This window comes from Rhea pennata, chromosome 2, assembly GCF_028389875.1.
Source record: "Rhea pennata isolate bPtePen1 chromosome 2, bPtePen1.pri, whole genome shotgun sequence".
Lineage (NCBI taxonomy): Eukaryota > Metazoa > Chordata > Aves > Rheiformes > Rheidae > Rhea > Rhea pennata.
This window is the reverse complement of record NC_084664.1, coordinates 89305494-89325548: the sequence shown is the minus strand read 5'-3', so window position 1 is coordinate 89325548 and position 20055 is coordinate 89305494. Positions and strand designations below refer to the sequence as shown.

General features: G+C 35.1%; 1 protein-coding gene across 9 annotated transcripts in view; it reads right to left on the bottom strand.

The window, feature by feature from the left end:
• Positions 1-20055, bottom strand: part of ATP9B (ATPase phospholipid transporting 9B (putative)) — a 174648-nt gene that overhangs the window by 76428 nt on the left and 78165 nt on the right. For all 9 annotated transcript variants that reach the window (XM_062569862.1, XM_062569864.1, XM_062569869.1 and 6 more), the window contains 2 exons: positions 10869-10944; positions 3125-3201 (listed from right to left, as the gene is read on the bottom strand). In XM_062569862.1, coding sequence (XP_062425846.1) covers positions 3125-3201; positions 10869-10944 — 153 coding nt within the window. The remainder of the gene's footprint in view (positions 1-3124; positions 3202-10868; positions 10945-20055) is intronic.

Here is a 20055-nt window from a genome sequence, read left to right as displayed (position 1 = left end):
ATAGTACAAAGTACAGCAGCAATGTTATAGTCCAATGAGAAGTAGGACTGAACCATCTATCTTAGAACTGTATTTCTACGAAGAGCCTAATAAGGAAAGTTACATGTTCATGCCTTTCTTGCTAGTTCCTTGCCACTGAAGTTTGTTTGGTAGTGTAAACTGAGACTCTCAGATTTCAGTGTCTGCTTTCTCCCAAACTCAAAAGATATGAGTGCCACTTAACTATATCCCCAACAAGAGCGTATCAATACATTTTGCAACCAAATCTCTGGAATATGTTTGAACTTTAAAAATTGTCTCCAAGCAATATTTGGAAGAATTCTTCTCTAGAGCAGAAGAGAAGACAGACTCACCAGACTTACTTCCTCTGGAGTTTGTAGCAATATAACTGATTATTTAATTCCAATTCTAATTCTTTCAGTAGTAGTTTGGTGTAGATTTTTTGTCTGTTTAAATCTTTGATCTCCCAACAGTAATATCCCTTTTATCTCAAAGGTTAACTATTTTAAAGTCCATTTGCCTTCTTTTTGGCTCCTAATGCTAAGCACCCTGCCCACGGTCTAAACATTATTTTCACGCTTGAGAAAATACAGATAGATTCCCTCTCACATCCACAGAGGAAGAATGAACAGACTTCAGCTGTTCTACTTGTTCTGCCACCTGCAACATAGCTAACCAGTACAAAATAATACCTAGTCAGTAGATGCTTTATCTTCCAGAACCATGCAAAACAATCTCATCCCATGGTAGAAAATAGAGAGAGAGCAAGATGCTAACTCCACAAAAAGGTTGTGTTAAAGATGTATGCAAAAATGTACACTAGACTGACAATTACTTTCCACACTGAAAAATATTTTATCATTTACTCATCTGTGATGGTAATAGTGTTTTCTGCAGAATAAGTTCAGTTCCCAAAGCCATCCTTATTTGTCATGCTACTTGTGTAGTAGGTTACTGCTTGAATAAGTACACTGAGTCCATGGGGTGGGGGGTGGAGGTGGGGAATCGCACAGAATCCATTTTCATATTTACAAACTAACGTGAAAGATGGTTGATTATGGTCTTTAAAAATAGTTTCAAAAGAAGGTCTTCACCTGTTCAGTCTGACTGACAGTTAATGTTAAAATTTTTGAAATATTTAAAATAGAGCATCTAGACATTTAGAGTAGATCATTTTACATATACTATATTAACTTCATTCTTCGCATTTAGTAGATTCCTAGCAGTTAAATACGGTACAAAACAAAGAACTAAGCCTCTCTGAAGAACAAATGGAGGTACGCAGAGTATCCCAGAACCTAGAAGATCAATGATTCCTCAAAAATCCTTTGGACAACTGATGAGTACAACTTATTTATGCAAGCATCATCTGTCTTATCAATTGCAGATGAAATATTTAAAAGTATGATTTTCAAGTGTCCAAAAGTTAATTGATTTATATTCTCCGCTATATTGATACTGCCATATAACCCAGATGTTGTTATTAAGATTTTGGTGGAGTAGGAGATGGAGGAGGCAGTATTACATTTTGCTTCTCTAATGCTTCATGAAAATTATACATTCATTTACGTTCACATTGCAGATGAAAGAACACAACTTTTAATTGTTAGCAGCTGTAATATTAAAGCATTATGCAAGCGAAGGCGGTACATGCATTGTCATAACACAAGAAACCATGCTGCATCTTGTCAGCATGCTACTGGATCTCTTTATTGTTGGTTTATCTGCTACTTAATCTGTTGTTGATGAAAATTTGGAGCAACTATTTTAATATTACTAGCAATTCTAAAGTCTCAGGGTATTTTAAACACAAATCCTGTTATCCTTTATCAGTTTTCTGCATAAAACATTCACACAAAAAACTGACAAGTATTAATTAAAAACCTAATATCCCTCCAGAGTCTCTTGAATTTGTCGAGCCTGTTACAGTTAGGTAAACTACTCTATCATTTTACCATATTAAGTATTTTCATTTTGAATGCTTGAATCAGTTATTAGTCAAACATTATTCATAACTTTTAAAGAATGGTTCTTTTACTAAAGGGTTCAGCATTTTACTGGATGGAAGAGAAAATTATGCACCATAAAGATTCTGGTTCCATTTTATTCTATTATTTTTAAATGTATGTTACAAAGATTAAAATAATAAAAGGCCATTTTAATCCACATAATGGCACATATCACTTGTCTGTCAATGAGACATTTAAAAGCATCTCTTCATTAGAAACATAAATCAATACACTTGAGTGATTGCAATAGCTGCTTCAAGCAATTTGTATTATCATTCCATTTCTTGATGTTCCTACTCAGACTAACTTATTATGAATGGTGTGAAAATAGCAACCTGTCACAATTGATTTTTTGAAAAATTTTTTGTAAGAATTTTTTTCCTTTAATACAATTAAGTATCTTCTGTCTAAATACAGGTGTAGGTTGTAAGATACTGTCTACAACTGAAGTAGTATCTCTTTGTAATTGAGTTCCTCCCTCTCATTCACATTAGAAACATTGCTGATGAAATGAAGAGCTATTTGCATTATTTTGAACTGGAATAATCTTGTACAGAGGAAGCACTCATCCTTTTGGCACCTTTCCAGCAGATAAATCTCTTGAAGATACTTTCAATGCTAACAAAAATCCCTGGAAGAAGTTCTCGGTACTGACTGGAACCTCAGTTATCTCACTCTCCTTCCTCTGGGAAGGAGTACAACTTTTAGTAGTTTAAGTATTAGAAGCATTCCTATAAGATATTGTGCAGTTTTGGTCAAATACTTCTCTCAGGAAGTAAACAGAAATTAATAACTAGTTGTGATATAGAAGTATAAAAATTTGTGGATGCACATTTATACTTAGATGACTAATACTTTTATTAGTACCTGTATCAGTCTTATTTAAATGAAACAGTATCTCTAAGAATAATTTTACTTCTGAATGAGACCCAGAATAATTTAGCTTCCTCAGCAGAATAAATTCTGCCTGAGTGAACTTCTTACTAGAAATTGAAGTCAATCTAAGACACATGAAATACACCAGAAAAAAAGTTTTCAGGTCTTTGTGTTTAGGTATGTCTATTTTAAGTTTTAAGAAAACAAATGTAGCAGATCATATAGTAAGCATAACTTACCTTGTTTTTTGGATTGGATGTGTTCATTACACTTCGAGTTTCCTTCCCTGTGTAAATGACAACACCAATTACTGTCCCTGGGTGAGGGGAGAAGGAAAAAAAAGAAAAAAAAGGTAAATCAGAGGTGTCGAGTAAGTAGCTAAGAAGAAAAGTTAGTAGAACAAAAATCTTAAGTTACAGTCCTTCAAGCAAATCAATTTTACAAGGAAAAATCCAGACATTTATACAATGCACTTAGTATCATGAATTTTTTTTCCCTACTCCCTAATAAAAGGATCATTATCACTTTCTTTTTTTAAAGTTGACATTCATAGAATGACAAACTACTTTCATTCTTTTCAATGGAATTAACAGTTTAAATGTAACTGGTTAAAAATATACACTCAAACTTAAAACTTTCTCAAACTGCTTTAGGAATTTTAACATATAGTAGTAATAGCTGCCCTTCACAAGGAACACAAAAATGAATACAATGGTGCTGAATACACACTAGACACAAATTGCCCAATGTCATCTACATTGACATAAAATTTAGTCCATTCATTTCATTACATTCATAAAATCTCATAAAGAAATAGTCACCTGTTTATAATACCAAAAATGATTCTTCACTTCCAACTATCTTTAGGTAATCATTTTTACCTGATGGTATAGGAAAATCTGTTTCATCCTCATTAAATTTATTTATTAAAGAAAAACTTAGATTTTTATTAATATCCTAATATCACTCTTTCTAGCATGTTATAAAATCCTTGTATTGTTTTTTCAGATGACCCAAAATAGTCTTATGGAAGTTCAACCAACTACGTGACAATTTTAGTTGTCTTTATCATAGAAAAAAAACAGTGCATCTTGTCAGTACCACAGTGCTCAAAGTTTTACAGGGTAGTGGTATTATGCTTTTGTCTGACATTAACTTGTCTTTCGTAATCAGGATCGCACACAAGGTTGTATAATAGGCTATAAAAATTCGAAAAAAATTACCAAGAACAAAGATCAAAAGATGAAAGGTAAAGATGCTGATGTTAAGTCTCATTTACTCAAAAGTGAAAATGCAAGTAAAAGCCTTGAATTCACATACAATGTTTTATATATAAGTATACATATATATACACACACACACATATATATATATATATATAACGTGTTTATATACATAAAACATGTTATATCTTTTGGACCATTAGAAATAATATGGAGAGAGAAATAGTAGAAAAATATACAGTCATCTTCTTACAGCTTCCCTTAACATAGTATTTTCCCCAGACTAGTTTGTCTCTGTTTACTATTCCCCGTGCAGATCTGTACATCACTATATAGGTAACACACCCCCAAAACAGTCCAAAACCTTTTTGATTTTCATAAAAAATTAGTCACTGACACATAATCTCTGAGCTCTTTCTACTTGTCTCCAAAGCAATGCCCAAAATCTGCTTGGGGCACTTTATTTTGGAGGTATCTTGCAACCTGATTGCCATCCATCTTTCATAAGCATATTGAATTTTACTATACATGGATTTCCATTGCCCTTCTCTTCAAATAACAATCTGGCTTTGAAAACGTTTAGTCTAGTAAAAGCCGAGAAAGAGTTCTCTATTCCCTTGTCACTCTCCTCATGAGTTTCAACGAGCCACTCCAGTGCAACTCAGAAAAATAAAAGAACTGTTCTAGCTGCCTGTTAATTCGCTGCTTGAAAAGTTGGTTTCAAAGATGAATACTAGGTAAAATGCATGATAACTAGTGACACCACTAGAATAAAAATGTGGGCCTGGACAAGGAAGTAAGAAAAGGATGTAGTACAGAATTACACCATTACAAATTATCAGGCATACTCTGAATCCAGCATGTGATCATACTAGTTCTTGGGTGATATCAAAAACTATGTGAATCATAAAAAAGGTGCTCAAATTCATTAAAATCATTGGCAGAACCTGTCACAAAACAGTGTTTTTTACAGTTGTGCAATTATATAAATTGTTCTGTTTTCAGATAAAGTGACTTTGCAAGACTGATATCTGCTCAAGTGATCACCAGTTTCCATTAATATAATTCTCCTCTCAATAAGATCTCTCAGCAGATCTCAAAACAGCATTATCTGGTTTAGCAGTTTGAGACATCGATCATTACAGAAATTGGAAAGCAGGAAGGAAAACTCCACACTATAGCAAAACCTTTGACACTCAAAAATTTAACTGTGGACTTCCTCTCTCCTTTTTCAAAAGGAAATTACCAAAATTTTCAATAAAACAAACACCACAGTAAGTGATGTCACAAACAAATCATTTGCATGATTTGTAGCTGAAAGATAACCTAAGAGGTTTTCTAAATATTTAATGGTTTAACTTCTTTGGTTATATTTAAAGTTGTTTCTTCAGTGATTACATTTTCTTCACAAGTCTCTGCTAACCAAAACCTCCTTTCCTTTAGGGACTATTAAGAAAACAAAGGGCATAATCTCTAGCAAGCAAACGGAAAATTCACTGATTTAAAGATGGTTTGAAATGTAGATCAGCAGCAGCCAAAGAGAGACAAAATGTTCAACAATAAATTAGTCTGCGGAATTCTCAGATCTTTCAATCATATGACTTATATGCCATAAAAAACAAACCATGTCTAAACAGTGAGAATTCCACAGCAATAATACATATGCATATTAAGAATGGCATATAGGACCACCATCTTGCTGTTACCATTTTAAAACTCACTGGGATGTTGCCTGTAAGTGGAAAAAACTTGCAATATTTTTTGCTATCCCCTTTATTTATGATGAAGGCAAAGATGGCTGCATGCTTTGGACTTCAGATGGGCTTTGATTTCCAGCTCTGTCAAAAGCTTCTAGCAAAACAGCCTTTGGACATCCTGCACTTCAAATAAGTGTTTGCATACAGTATCCAAGTCTCTGTCAAGGCTTTACTATAGCAAGGAGAAGAAACCACTTCAAATTTGGTAGCAATAATGAACTTCATTCGCATATCTAAATGTTTAGTTTTGAAACTAGAACAGCAGAGTACACAACAAGACATATCAGGTGTCACAAAATTATGATTAAAATGCTTTTTAATTTAGCTTATTTTAAGAGGTTAGGAGACAATACTGAAACCAGTTAAAGTCAACCCATCCCAAATGTACAAATTTGAGAAATCTCACTCTCCTAAGCTTTATTTGTAGACATAAAAAGGCAGCACAGCATTTTGTTCTTGATTTGACAGGACACAATTTTGCTGAAGCAAATTCTTTTCCAAAATTGAAAAAGAAAACTAAACTAGTCTTACAGTAAAAATTTTTCTTAGGACAGGTCCTATTGCTACTGTTCTAGCAATAGGATCTGTTTTCACAAAGATCCCTTTACTGCGGCATCCTGATATTTTCGTGAGCTTTGGCATTCTGGATTCAACGTGTAGTTGATAAGATTCATTGACTCCTTTATATACTCACATTCACTGTTACTTATCTGCAAGATTATTGATTTGTGGTCTCTCTCCCCTAAAACCGCTGGGACATGAGCAACAGAGCCAAAGCTTGGTGGGTCATTCCCTACATAATTCCCCTAATACCTTTCCTATTCTGACCTTGACCCTCCCCTAGCACCTTCACTAATAGTAGTGGCACCTACCTTGCAGACCGTAGGCTCTCCTACCTAATGTAATGTGTTTTATGTAATATGCCAAAGGAAATGCCAGGAAATTCAGTGCTCATTTAAACACAGAAAGGAGGGAAATGGGATGTGGCCAGGAAATAGTGGTTTCAAGGAAAGGGCTTCTTAAGGGCACAAAGGGCAAAGCTTGGAGGAAACATCCTACCAGATCTCTGCCCCACAGTCCTAATTCTCTACACAGATTTTCCTTAAGATGCAAATTCAGATCAATGTAGAGGCTTGCCAATGGCTGAACAAGCTAAAACTCTGACTCCACAACCCAAGTAGGTTCACAGAAGGAATAACTGTGATCATTACTCCATTGCTTTTTCCTCCTCCAGCTGCCCACTTACCTACTCCTTTCCCAGCACACAGAATCTACGTGCGAGGACAGGAAGGCTATGAAAATAAAAAGCACTGAGAACAAGGGAAGAGAACAAGCAGGGGGCGGGGGGGGGGGGGGAGAAACACATTGTATTGAAGAAGGAGCACATCCAGGAAAAGACTTAATGGAAACAATCCAGCGAATCATCCATGGAGTAAAAATAATGCGATTCTCAGGAAAATAGCATTTCCTCCCGCTTTTTCTTGCGCAACTTAGTTACTCCTCAGATAATATTCTTGGTCTCTTCCTTTTCTTGGTGCTACTTGATCTTGAATCATACAAGATCTCATTTGTACCTTATGCTATGAAACTATTTCCCTTCTAAACTGTACAAGTTTATAAGTAGGCAACAAGGCAAACATGAAAGCGAACTGAGGCCTGGCAATTATGTCATAACATCCACTGTGATGCCTTTACACACAAGAAATCAGACATCATACATCTTTAAAAATATACACAGTAAAATGAATACTCCAAGTCAGGAAGAAAGAGAAGCTCCTATCCCCACAATTTTCCTTTTTTCTACGCAAAAATCTTTTTTTATTTTTTTATTAAATGTAGGTTTGTATTGGCACCTCAGCTGTATTTGCCTTTCCTGGGTGTCTGTGACGAAGGTCCCTATCTCCACACCAGAGACGGACAATAGCAGCGAAGACAACACCATAGGTTGACCCCGAATGCTTTATAACAACCTCCAAGGGTTTGACATGGTATCACAACAGTCTCAAATGCTGCAGTTGACAGAGGTGAGGTACTCTGCTTGCTAACAGATGATGCCCAAAGTACTTACAGGGTACTGGGCGAAGCAGCTCCCCAAGCTCTGAGGCCATGAAGACAACCCTACAAGATAGCCGTAAGACCAATAACATACTGGCAACATTGCAAGGCAGAACTCTGCCCTTCACTGTCTTGGTACAAGCTGCAGACCCACTTTCTTGAATCAAAATGGCAAAGTAATGGAAGACTAGGCTTGCACACAGACAGCCTGTACTCTGGGATGAAAAATACTTGGATTCAACAAAGCTGTGAGCCCAGACTGTAACCAGACTAAAACAACATGCAAGAGGGGCTGAGGCAAGGTAGCAATCTAGAGAGTGGGCTTTCAGGAGAGAAAGCACAGCTTCCCTGACATGCCACCAGATGCTTATTCTTCTGGTTTCAATTAATTTAAATGGCAGTTGCCCCTAGACTTTTTGTGCAAGTATAATTTTCTATTATATCTTCCAGATACAATCAAAGACTAACAGGCCCATAGTAGATAGAGGGAAAGCAGAGGTACTTGCAAACTTCTGTAAGGAAGGAGCTTCTAACTCTGACATCTTGACACAGTAGGCACTAAGCAAGTTAGTTTATAACGTTACCAACCAGTGACAAGTGTTTTATCAACAAGATTCCCAGTTGTTATAAATCTTGGAAATTCAATTACAAAGTCTATGTTTTTTTTAAACTATGAAATTCAAATTTATTTAGCTTATCATCAAGTACCCTAACTTGGCTATGTACCAATCACCTTGGAAGTGAGACAGAAACAACTAAATGATACATCAGCTACTACCAGAACTAGAACACCTGTAAAAATCTTCTGATTGTTCTGCCTTATTGTCTTCTTCACAATTATACGCCCAGTGTGTCTGGAAGAACTCAAATTCCTAATTAGATAAAACTACAAACTGGAGACAATCATTTCCCACTATTCATTAAAGGTCTAATCCTGTCAAATGCTAAAATCACCTCCATAGAGGTTCTGAGCAAATCTTAAGATCTAGATTTAAGATACTATAGAGAAACAGCAAATGTCCAATAGAAATTGTTTATGCTGGACAACTGCAGCACCTACGTGAAAGCAGCATAGTATCACAGTAGAAAATTGTGCTTAATGTATAAGATGACATATAACCGAATAAATGATAGGCCACAGTTTACATTTATAAGACAATAATGCCACAAATTCAGTTATGAGAAAATTGGAATTTCCTGTGCAACTCTGATTGATGTGTGCATGTATACTATGATACCATTTTAAATTATGTGATCATGTGATATTTCATCTTCAGAAAGGGTGAGATCTTGGAGAGCCATTCAATATTTTTTTTAACTTTGTAACATTCAACAAATTGCTCCAAGCTCCCCACAGTAGTCCTATCAAACTATTTAAAACCATGCTCAGACAGAAGAATTATCTATCTTTTCACATATTTTTATATTATCCTTATTAATAATGAGCCCAAGTCCTTCATGAATAATTAAATCTTCACAATATCCCTAAGACAAGAAGTGGCAATATCTTTATTTCCTATTGTTTCAGGTGGTGAGCTAAAGCATAAACATTAGGGAGCAACATTACCACTAATCTGGATGCTAATTTCAGAGAATCAGTTCAAGAGCCCTCAGCCCCTTAAAGCTACAGTTTAAAAACAAAATCAAATCACCCACCCCCTACAATGAAAACACAATGTTTTCAACAGAAAAAACGTCAGTATTTCCTAATTTAAGAATTACTGATTTTACAAAAGTATACTCTTTTAAGGTAGTTTTTCCTGCATATAAGTTTGAGAAAAAGCAGAGTATTTTTAAAAAACCCACAAGTTTACATATTATTCAAATTTTAAATTTATTAGTAGAATCTTTTTATGCATGGCTTGGCTACTTAAATCAACAACCTAACTGATGACTACTGTAAGCATCATCCATTTGACAGAACAATTTTAAAGAGAATAATTATTTGCAGATAAGAATCAAATAATACTGAGCAAAGAATACCATGATATTTTCAGGTTTTGGAAAGGAGTGCTCAGTTTCCTCTACTATCTCCTTAAACTTGAATGCTTCCTCATAACTCTCCAGCACATTTCTTAATGTTCTCCTCATCAATGTAAAGTCAGTCTTCGTTCTGCAGGCTCCTCCTTGAAGATCTCTTAAGAGCTTAGTTCCAGTTTCCTTCCAGAACCTTTATACTTCCCCCTTCCCTCCCTCTCCACCCTCCTCTTCGCCAAATGGTCCCAATCACTCTGATTCCCCATTCTAAATCCCAGCTCCTGTTCAGAAATCATGCTCTCCCAGGTTGTTATTCCTAGTGCTTTTGTGCAGAATAGTAGGTCACTTTCTACAGTCCTTTTGACTTTTCTTGTATACAGCAAACACTAAAGAAAATCATCTTCTGTTCTCAGAAAAAAGGGTAACAATAGCTAAATACAGTATTTGATGTGAACTCATTAAAACAATAGAATCTAAATATTAGTAGTAATTCATGTGAGCTTCTCAATGAAGTTACATAACTGATTAATACTTTCTGATTAAGATTTCCACTGATAGTACTTTCAGCAAGCTCTATCCTCAGCATGGAGTTCATATAAAAGAAAAACTCTAATACATACAAAATCATGCTTGCTTTTCAGCATGATGCTATTCACATTGAGCTTTATCCACAAAGAACTTCATAACCTGAAGTTTTAATTGAAAGAAAAAGGTCAATGGCTTTAGTTATGGTATAAGCAACAGCATAACTGAAATAGCAAAATTTAAGTATAAAAATCTATTAAGGAGGATTAGAAAGACAGGAAAACATGGTGAATAGCATGAGGAAGGTAGACAGCAAATCAGCATGAGATTAATAGCCAGACACATTCACACAGATTTTCAAAAGTCATTAATACTTCACAATATAAAATAAATATACACTTCCACAGAGGTGTTTTTAAATATATGTTTGATACTGTAACACTTACCTGAAGCAACAACAGTGCTTGCCCATAATGTATTTTCTATGCTAAGGCTTTCATGAACTGCTGGATCACTGTCTTCCTGTTAAAAATATGAACAGCTAGTAAATCAAGATTACTAATAATAGTCAAAGTTGAAAACCATCTGAGTAAAATTAACTTACAGAGGATGTCCGCATCCTTATATTAGCTACTATATAATAGTATTCACTGCATATGCATTATTTGTGTGCATACACAAGAAAAATTTTCCAAAAAAGTGAAATAATGATTAAAGTTAATATTACTTAAAATTAATTATGTATAGAGAGCAACTAAAGTCAATAGTGTTTTTAAAGGTACATGTCCTTATCCTCAGTTGTACTGAATTGCAGAACAGTTTATTCTGCAAAGCAGTTAAGGTTAGTTAATAACACTAAGCATCAAAAATTAACACTCTTATCTCTGATAATGTTAATTATCTATAGTTCATATGATAAGTTATGGTTGTCATAATTTTGGAAACTTAATGACACCACAGCAACTTCAGGGAAAAATATTCAGACTTTTAAAAATAAAAGTATACTTGCGTTGTCTTATCACATATTTATAAAATGTCTCCAACAGAAAAATACTTCCAATAGGAAAATGCTCCCATGATTTAAACCTTTTTGTTTGTTTGTTTTCTCCTCCTCTCTCCTCCCAAGTAATAATGGTCTACAGACGGTAAACACACTTAATTTCTCAATCTGGGACATATACAGATTTGTTGTTCATTAGCAGCTATGAAATGTGCTGTTTACAAGTCCTCTTAACTAAAGGAAACAACTTTAGGAGACAGGTTATTCAAACGCATTTGATCAAATTACAAATCATTTTAAACATTTTGCAGAGAACAGGAGAGAGGGGAGAAATGATTACCAAAGTGAATAATACATTCTATATAATACCAAAGCCCAAAATCTATGTCATCTTTTTTATCTCTATTTTTCAAAGAGCTGCCAAGTACAGGATCAGCCATTCAGAAACCTCTTTGTTTCCAAGAAAAGAAAAATCTCCAAATTAGCAGACATCTTTGCATGCTTACTTCAAAACATCCCTAACACACAGCAAGGAAAGAGTAACTCTTTTCCCCTAAATAGAGCAAAAATCATTGTTTAAAAGGCATAAAGAACCATTTTGCTGAAGAAAATGGTGTGTGTGTGTGTGTAGGGGAGCGGCGAAGCAGGGAGTGAAGAGAGGGAGGATATGGTATTAGCTTAAAAAACCCCCAAAAACTCAGTTTTTTGCATTAAGACTCATAATGGAAGTGAACACTCTGTCAAGAACTGTCAATGTTCTTAAAGATTAGATTTTGACTGAAAGAAAAGGAATATTTCTGGGTTCTTACCTAGGGATTTAAAAATACAACAGTTGTTTGCCAAAACACTTCCAACGAAAATGCATTAGATTTGAGACAAATGCAACTAAAAACCCTACTCTAAGAGAAACAAAATTTCACTTCATGTAGGAATTATGAATAATTTGGGAATACTATAAATAGCAGAAGGGAGTTTCAATCTTATGCTATATAATAGCAAAAATAGTTGATATTGGTATTTCTCCAGAACTTTCAAGATATTTGAACTGTACGTGTTGCTTCAGATAACAGAATATGGTGGGTATATGGTAATAGAATATAGTTCTATTTCAGTAAAAGAAACAGATTATTTATATTTGAAACCCTAACTGATAGACAAGATGGATACACATGAAGATCTGTTACTAGGATCAAAAGCTGGAATTTCTTCAGTTTCTCTTATCATATTGTAGGGAACAATGCAAGAGCACTGCAGTTCTGATTCTCGTATCTAACGTACGAAATTAATCATGATTAAGATACCTACAGGTTGTAATCAACCTGATCCATAAAAGGCTCTAAATGTCATTGAACCCCTGTATTTCACATAACAGATGTCGTTTTCTTTTCCTTTCTAGGCTCAGAACTGCCTAGCTGAAGAGAAGAACAAATCTATCTGAAACCAAATCTAAAAGATAAAAATCAAAAACTGTAGCAATAGTCAGAATTATTGGCCATATTGGTCACATATGAAATCTCGATCTTTAGAACACTAATTTTTAGAGGAAAATGACATCTAATTTAAAAAAGTATAATTTGTGACATTTATCAGTCATCTTTGTAATGTTTGGTAACTTTCTTCTGCGATAAAGTTCCTTTGATAGGATTCATTCACAGCCAAAATTTTTGATAGCATTCCCTAGTTTCATAATGCTTATATTCCTGTTTTGATTTAGTACTGCTTCTGAATTATTAGGATTCTGATTAATTTTGTCTTCTGAAAATCTAGTTACAGAATCACAGAACAGATGAGGCCAGAAGGAACTTAAGAGTTTAATAGTCTGTTTCTACAAGGCTACAAACAGGACACAGACTATCCTACTGCTGATCAGAAATAGGTACTAAATTATTTTACTTCAATCACAGACTTTTCAGGAATTGCTGAGACTAACGGGACAAGTTTTTCCAAAAGGTAGTCAATACCAACTACCCTTTCGTGGTCAGAGTGGAACGCTGCCACTTCAATGCCAAACAGTGCATCTGGCACCAAACAGGAGTCTTAATTTCACACAACTTGCCATCACATGTGCAAATTATTCTCAATCAGTAATAGACAAGCTAACTATGATTATTTTTTGTTCATAAACTATTCTGCATAGTATATAGTATATACTATAGTATATAGTATATTTGATTTTTACAACTTTAATTACCATCACACATTATTCCCCCCAGCCCATACCCCAAAAGGCAATTGTGCTCAAGTATTCTGAACAATTCTGAAACTTGTGAAGTTTCTCATCACATTGCTAGGTCACCTGAAAACTGATGTGTAAGTGTACAGCCCATCAAATTTTAAGTACCTCCAATATGTTGCATATTTATACTAAGTCTGTTTTTTGTTGTTGATGCAATTCCATCTGCCACGCAAACTATTTAGGAAGACAGAAGCGATGTTTATAATGCTCACATTAGCTTTAACTATGCTAACTTCACATGAGGACAAGCTATCTATCTGGAGTGGCTAATTGTGAGGAGGTTATTTCATACAATGACCAATTGTACAATTAATATCTCGTATCTCTGTTCCCTTGATACCTGAAAAAGTTATCCACATCAAATAATTACCAGAGTAAATACTGAAAAGCAATGGCTTTATGGCTTTTCAAGCTGAAAGCCAGGATAGAAATAAAGAAAACAGGCTACAAAGTCATCTTACTATCTGTTAGTTCTTCCATATCAAGGTTGCTATCCATTGCATCATTCCACACACTTCTGTTGGAGGAAAAAGGTGGCAAGACAGTAAACCACAACAGGAGCTGGGAACAACCACCTTACAGGGATGTCCCACACTGAAAAACCTCATCCCAGGGCATTGGCAGAGAAAGAAAAATTCTAGTTTGTGCAGAACAACTGCAGATCTAAGAAGTGAAATTTAAAATAAAATTATTTACTTTTATCTAGTTCTGACCTTCTGTGTTGCCTTTCTTTCCTTATGGAAGAAAAATTCTTTTATGTATATAGACTCACTACAGTGTATCACAGAGTAGATCATGCCACAGTTTGTTGGAGAAGCCCTCAGCAGGAACGGTGGATGATGTGTGCTTTTGAAGTGCTGACCACAGAAGCTACAGATTTCAACCCCACAGAAATGGAGCAAAGGGGCCGATCTTTAACAATCAAAATGCAGTCATAGGACACAGATGTGAACCAGACACTTGAGATGAATTTAGTCTCAACACAAGAAACAGTTTTTGTATTTTGTCATCAAAAAACTTCTATGAAGAGTATCTGTGGTCCTCTGCAGGACTACCAAAGAAATCCCCTTCCCCCATTAGGAAAACAACAACAACACTGAAGAGAGGCAATTTCCTGTCTGTCACTGGCTAAAACTGCAATTATACAGATGTATTCATTTTTGCATTACCTTAAATACTAGCACGAAGAAAAATATCTGAATTTTGATAAAAGTACTGTACATTTAACTATATATTTTTACCAAATTAACATTGAGAATTAGATACAGAAAAGCTGTAAAATTCAGAAGTCTGTTTGCTGCTATGCTATGAAAGCATTTTTTATACTTTTATATTCATAACTTCAGGTTAGACTAAAATCAGACTTCAAAACAAAATAGCCACACAAAAAAATACATGATTTAATAGTGCTAGTGCGTTAATACAAAAGTTAATACATTTTAGGAGACTAAACAACCATGGGATAAAATGAAAAGCTCTTTTATAGATAAATAATAAAACAATAGCCTAAAATTTTGAAATTGAGGGTAGGTGCAAATTGTTATTTTTCACAATGAAGGGAAGCCATCATTGGAGTTCCACAGAAAACTGAACTGAGACTCTTAACCTAGAAAGAGCAATGACCAGTGAAGTGACAAAGTTAGAAAAATTTCAGGAGGACTCTACAGGAGTGGACATATGAAATTGTACACTGACATGTACGGTGATACACAAAAGGACAAATCACCCCAACTTCGCATGCAAAGCAATGACCTCCGAGTTGATCATAACCACAGAGAAAACCCATTCAGGAATATTACAAATCTATCATCTTACCAGCTTAGTAACAGTCAAAGAACAAACTGAATCCTAAGAGTTAGCAGGAGAGAATGAGAATAATCAAAAATATAATTATCCCACTACACAAAAATCCACATTTTGCCCACGTCCTATGTATGTAGTTCTAATCCCTCCTCCTTCCCACCTCCTACTCCAAATAGAAAAATCTGGTAAGTGTTCAAAAGTGCAACAAGAGCTGTCAAAGTAGTTTTCATATTAGATATGACTAAATAAACCAGGACCCTCTAATTAGGAACAGGACAGACACCTATGAAATTACTAGTGATAGAAAGGGAACATGCTGCTTCCTTGATGTCTCTTTCAAGACAATAAAGAGGTCATAAGTAAAGCAAGCAGATTCAAAACAATTTAGGCAATTGCACTTCATTAAGTATGTAATTAACCTGTAGACCTTCTTACTCTTTGAATGCCAAAAGGTTTGAGGGAGCACTGGACAAGTTTAAAGAGGAGAAATTAATTGCAGGTTACCTATGGAAACCAGCTATGACTCAGGAAGTTCCCATACAGGGACAGGAGAGTATTACTGTCTTCTTACTGTATTATTCTCTTTCCCACAAATCTGCTTTTGACTATTGTCAGAAACAGGATATTAAGCTAGAAAATCCTTTTTTTCTGATCTAGTGTATTCCTGAATAATTTGTTTTAAAAACCTATAAACAGCGAGGTTCTTACATATTGTTAACAGAAACCAAATGCCCCGCACAGCATTTATGAAGGGATGACAATGGAACTAACCAAAAAAAGCCACTCATCCCTATGTCTACCAGCCAGCCAAAGACTAGTAAAAGTATCTCCTTTAAGTCATTCAAAATCATAAAGACGCCTAATCAGCTAAATCTCTTTTCCTGTATGCCATGCTTATCAAGAGAATGGTTTGGTAGATCAGTTACCTTCTATTTGCTTCTCTATTCAGTAGCTTACTTCATCACCCTTTCTTCACATCCTTCTGCTTCATGCAACCTTACTGCCTCTCACAATTCATTCAATTTAACAAATATCACACTTTCCATCCCTAAACAGATGACAACTTAACTTTCATTTTGTATTTACCATAAACTACGCAAATGAAAAATAATAATAATTAAAAATACACCTCAGCTGTTTCATGTTACTATTTTTTACTTTTTTTTTTTTTGGGGGGGGGGGGGGAGGGAAGAGAGCAGAAACAGAGGGATAGGAGAAGCAGGAAGGGGACAAATACCAGATCCTGAACAAGACTGAATCAGTGGTAAGGAACAGGCTGCTCAGAGAGGCTGTTGGAGTCCCCTTCTCTGAAGATATTCAAAACCTGCCTAGAAGTGACCCTGTGCAACAAGCTCTAAGTGACTGTGCTTGAGCAGATGGGTTGGACTAGATGATCTCCAGAGGTCCCTTCCAACCATTCAGTGATTCTGTGATAATATCCAGGGAACTGGAAAAATAAGCATTAGTTCAGTTGCATCACTAGAAGAGGCTGCTGTCCTCCGCCTGCCTCAGTCCCACAGATCATTATTTTTGCTACACTCCTTGGAATAGCATCTGTATTTTTCAAATGGCAAAGTTGGTTTTCACAGACATCAGCTCCCTAGTCTGACTCTCCATACAACTGTTAGTGCTAGCACAAGGAAGGTAAGTAAAACAGTCACAAAATGCAGCACCATCCCCTTCAGTGACAAGAGAAAATTAAGTCAGATCAAAGTGAACCCAACCGCTGCGTCAAAAGAGAAAGTTCTCCAAGATCAAACATGAAGTCAAAAATGAGTCAGAATTCTATTAAAAATGCAAGAAAAGCCCAAGAAAATATTTATAGAACTACCTTTAAGTCAGAGACATAACACAAAAACACTCTACTCTGCACTCACAACTCTATGTAGTTTTTCAAAGTATCAAATCAGTTTTCCAAAGATGCACGCAACAAGTTTATATCAATACCATTTTTTAATACTTGAGCTGGGAGATGATTTACTCGAAAAATGATGTCAAACAGTTCTGTACCAAAGTAAAAATAACTTAGTAGAGTGGATTAGCTAAACTCAAAGGAATCAGCTCCCTGATTTTCCTGCTGGAACAGAAACTTAAGATTTAAAAATATTCCCAAATTATCCATTAATTTGATAATAAGAGACTGAGTTGATAATGCAAGGCTACAAGATAGGAAAAATTTAAAGGAAAAGATTCTGAAGTGAATGATAAAAAAGGAGCTAAATTTAAATGAAAACCAGCTATGATCAAAGCAGGAAAGAGACAGTTTCCATGATTCTGAAGAGAAGCCATTACCAAAATGTAAATAATCCTGGGAATGCCAGTACACTCCGTTATAATGCTCCGTAGTTCTCTTTTGGCTGAAATTAATACAAGTTGGGTCAAATGTGGCTAGCTTTGATTTCTCTTTCTACAGATCCATGTTTTCCTCATGAGCTTTTCAGAATTGGTGAAATAGATTCCTAATGTATTAAGCCTACTGAGACAGAAATCCTCTAATAGTTGTGTTTGTGTAAATCCCTACTCTGTGCAGCACTACTCCAAAATATCAAGACATGACATGGATGATGCCCTGAGATGCACTTTCACAGAAAACAAATTTAGCTAATCTCTCAGTTCTTGGTAGAATGTCTATGAAGAAAAAGGAGTAAAGGAAGAGGATTGATTTAGATGATCACTTAATGACCAGGTGTGGCCAAATGTGTCCATGCAAGGGCACACTAAATTTTCAAGCACTGACTGCATATAAAGTATCAAAATTCATGAAGGCAGAAAAAAAATGACTGCATTTGAAGCTGGTAGATAGGAAAGAGTACAACAGAGCTTTAACTCCTCCTGATGTGGCTACAAAAGGTATGTTCTGTCAACCATCAGCCTAGTGATATACAGTGAATATATTTCTCACATAAAAGTATTTGAAATAAGTTGTCCCCATATAAAAAATTTTCTACAGCTGTGCACCTAACTTTTTAATGGTCATGCACTTTTTGAAAATATCTAAGTTTGTCTTCTACATTGTTAGCACTCTGTCTTCATAATGAAAAAAAAAAAATCAATGTGCTATTACCCTGTCAACCTACCCTTGCAAGAATTCTTTGAACATCAATGCCTAAGTAGGAAAAATGTATGCATTAGCATCACTAAGCACACTAATTTTTTCACTTTAATGTAAAACAGAAATTAGATGTAAAAACTGATTCAGTGTAACTAGCTAGAGTTCACAGTTGAATTGGAAAGATAAATCAGTAAATAACTGTCCTAAAGCAACATTAAACTCTGCCAAATTTCACTGTGTATAAGGTAACAAAAAAGCTCCTAAAAATGATAAATGTGTACAGTGTGATGCATCCAAATCTGAGGGCGCTCCCCTCAGCAGCTTGCACACACAAATTCAGTTTAAACCACCTGTCCCTCATAAGCAGTCAAAACAATGCATCTCTAAACCTGAAAGTCTAAGACAGATCACGGCTATTTACACTATCAGGAATGCTTGAATAATACTGCTGTTATTACAGGTACAAATGGAACCCACAACAGGAAGCAACTGCTTAACAGTAATTTCCTGATGCCTCAATTACAGTTATTAAAAAGGCTCTGAGGAGTCCAGCATATATTTAGAAAAGTATATGTCTAGTATATGTCCTGTCTGTTAGAGCAATAGCATGGATTTTACAGCTGCTAATAGAAGTTTCATTTGGACAATTGGTCAATACAAAGTTTCAGTAAATATTGTTTCTTACAGCTTTGCTAAGAGGTGGGCAAGTGACATCTACTATGTAGGCAGCATGAACTATAACTGGTATAAACTGTTCTTCAGCAGTGAACAACTGCAAATTCTCATTCACCACTGAGCTTGGAATTATGAACTGGAATTCCAGTCACTGAACAAAATTTATTATCAATTTGCATTACCTGGGTCAAAAAGCCTTCTCTACAGCTCCACAGTAGTTGATTCTATCAAATCATTTCAGAACCTTAAACTATCAAGAGAAGCGAGTCTACAGTAACACAGAGTCTGGCTAAAACAAGCAAAACAATCACTATACCTGCTAACGCAGCACTATAAATCTGTAGTGATTTTTTTAGTAGCTATCAGGACACACTGCTTTAAAGGGTTAACAGGTCACCTTGTGAAAATAACAGCAAAAAAGTTACGAAAATGAACTTAACATTATGTTCTATTTGGGCTTGAATTTAATACCAAATGGAAAAAAAGTAGTAACTCCTCTTCATAAGAAGCTTTTTCATTTTATTTTATTTTTGAAAATAGATAGTACTTCCACAGCTCAGCCTCTTCCTTGAAAAGGCATGCTAAACAAGGCATCTTTTTACTGCGGATAAACTAGCAGTTGCATTGTCTCTGGCTACTGAATATATTCAACTTGCAGCATTTTTTGACATATTTAAACAATATATAAGATGTTTAGAGATAGACATATACTGATGTATAAATGGTTTAAAATCAAAACATAAACATGAGGTCAACAGATATCCAATACCTGGATTCTGTTTTTATTTTTTCAGATAAAGATATTTTGGTTTTAGTTTCCTGCTATACATATTTATCAAAATATCATGCATATGAATTATTCTTGTT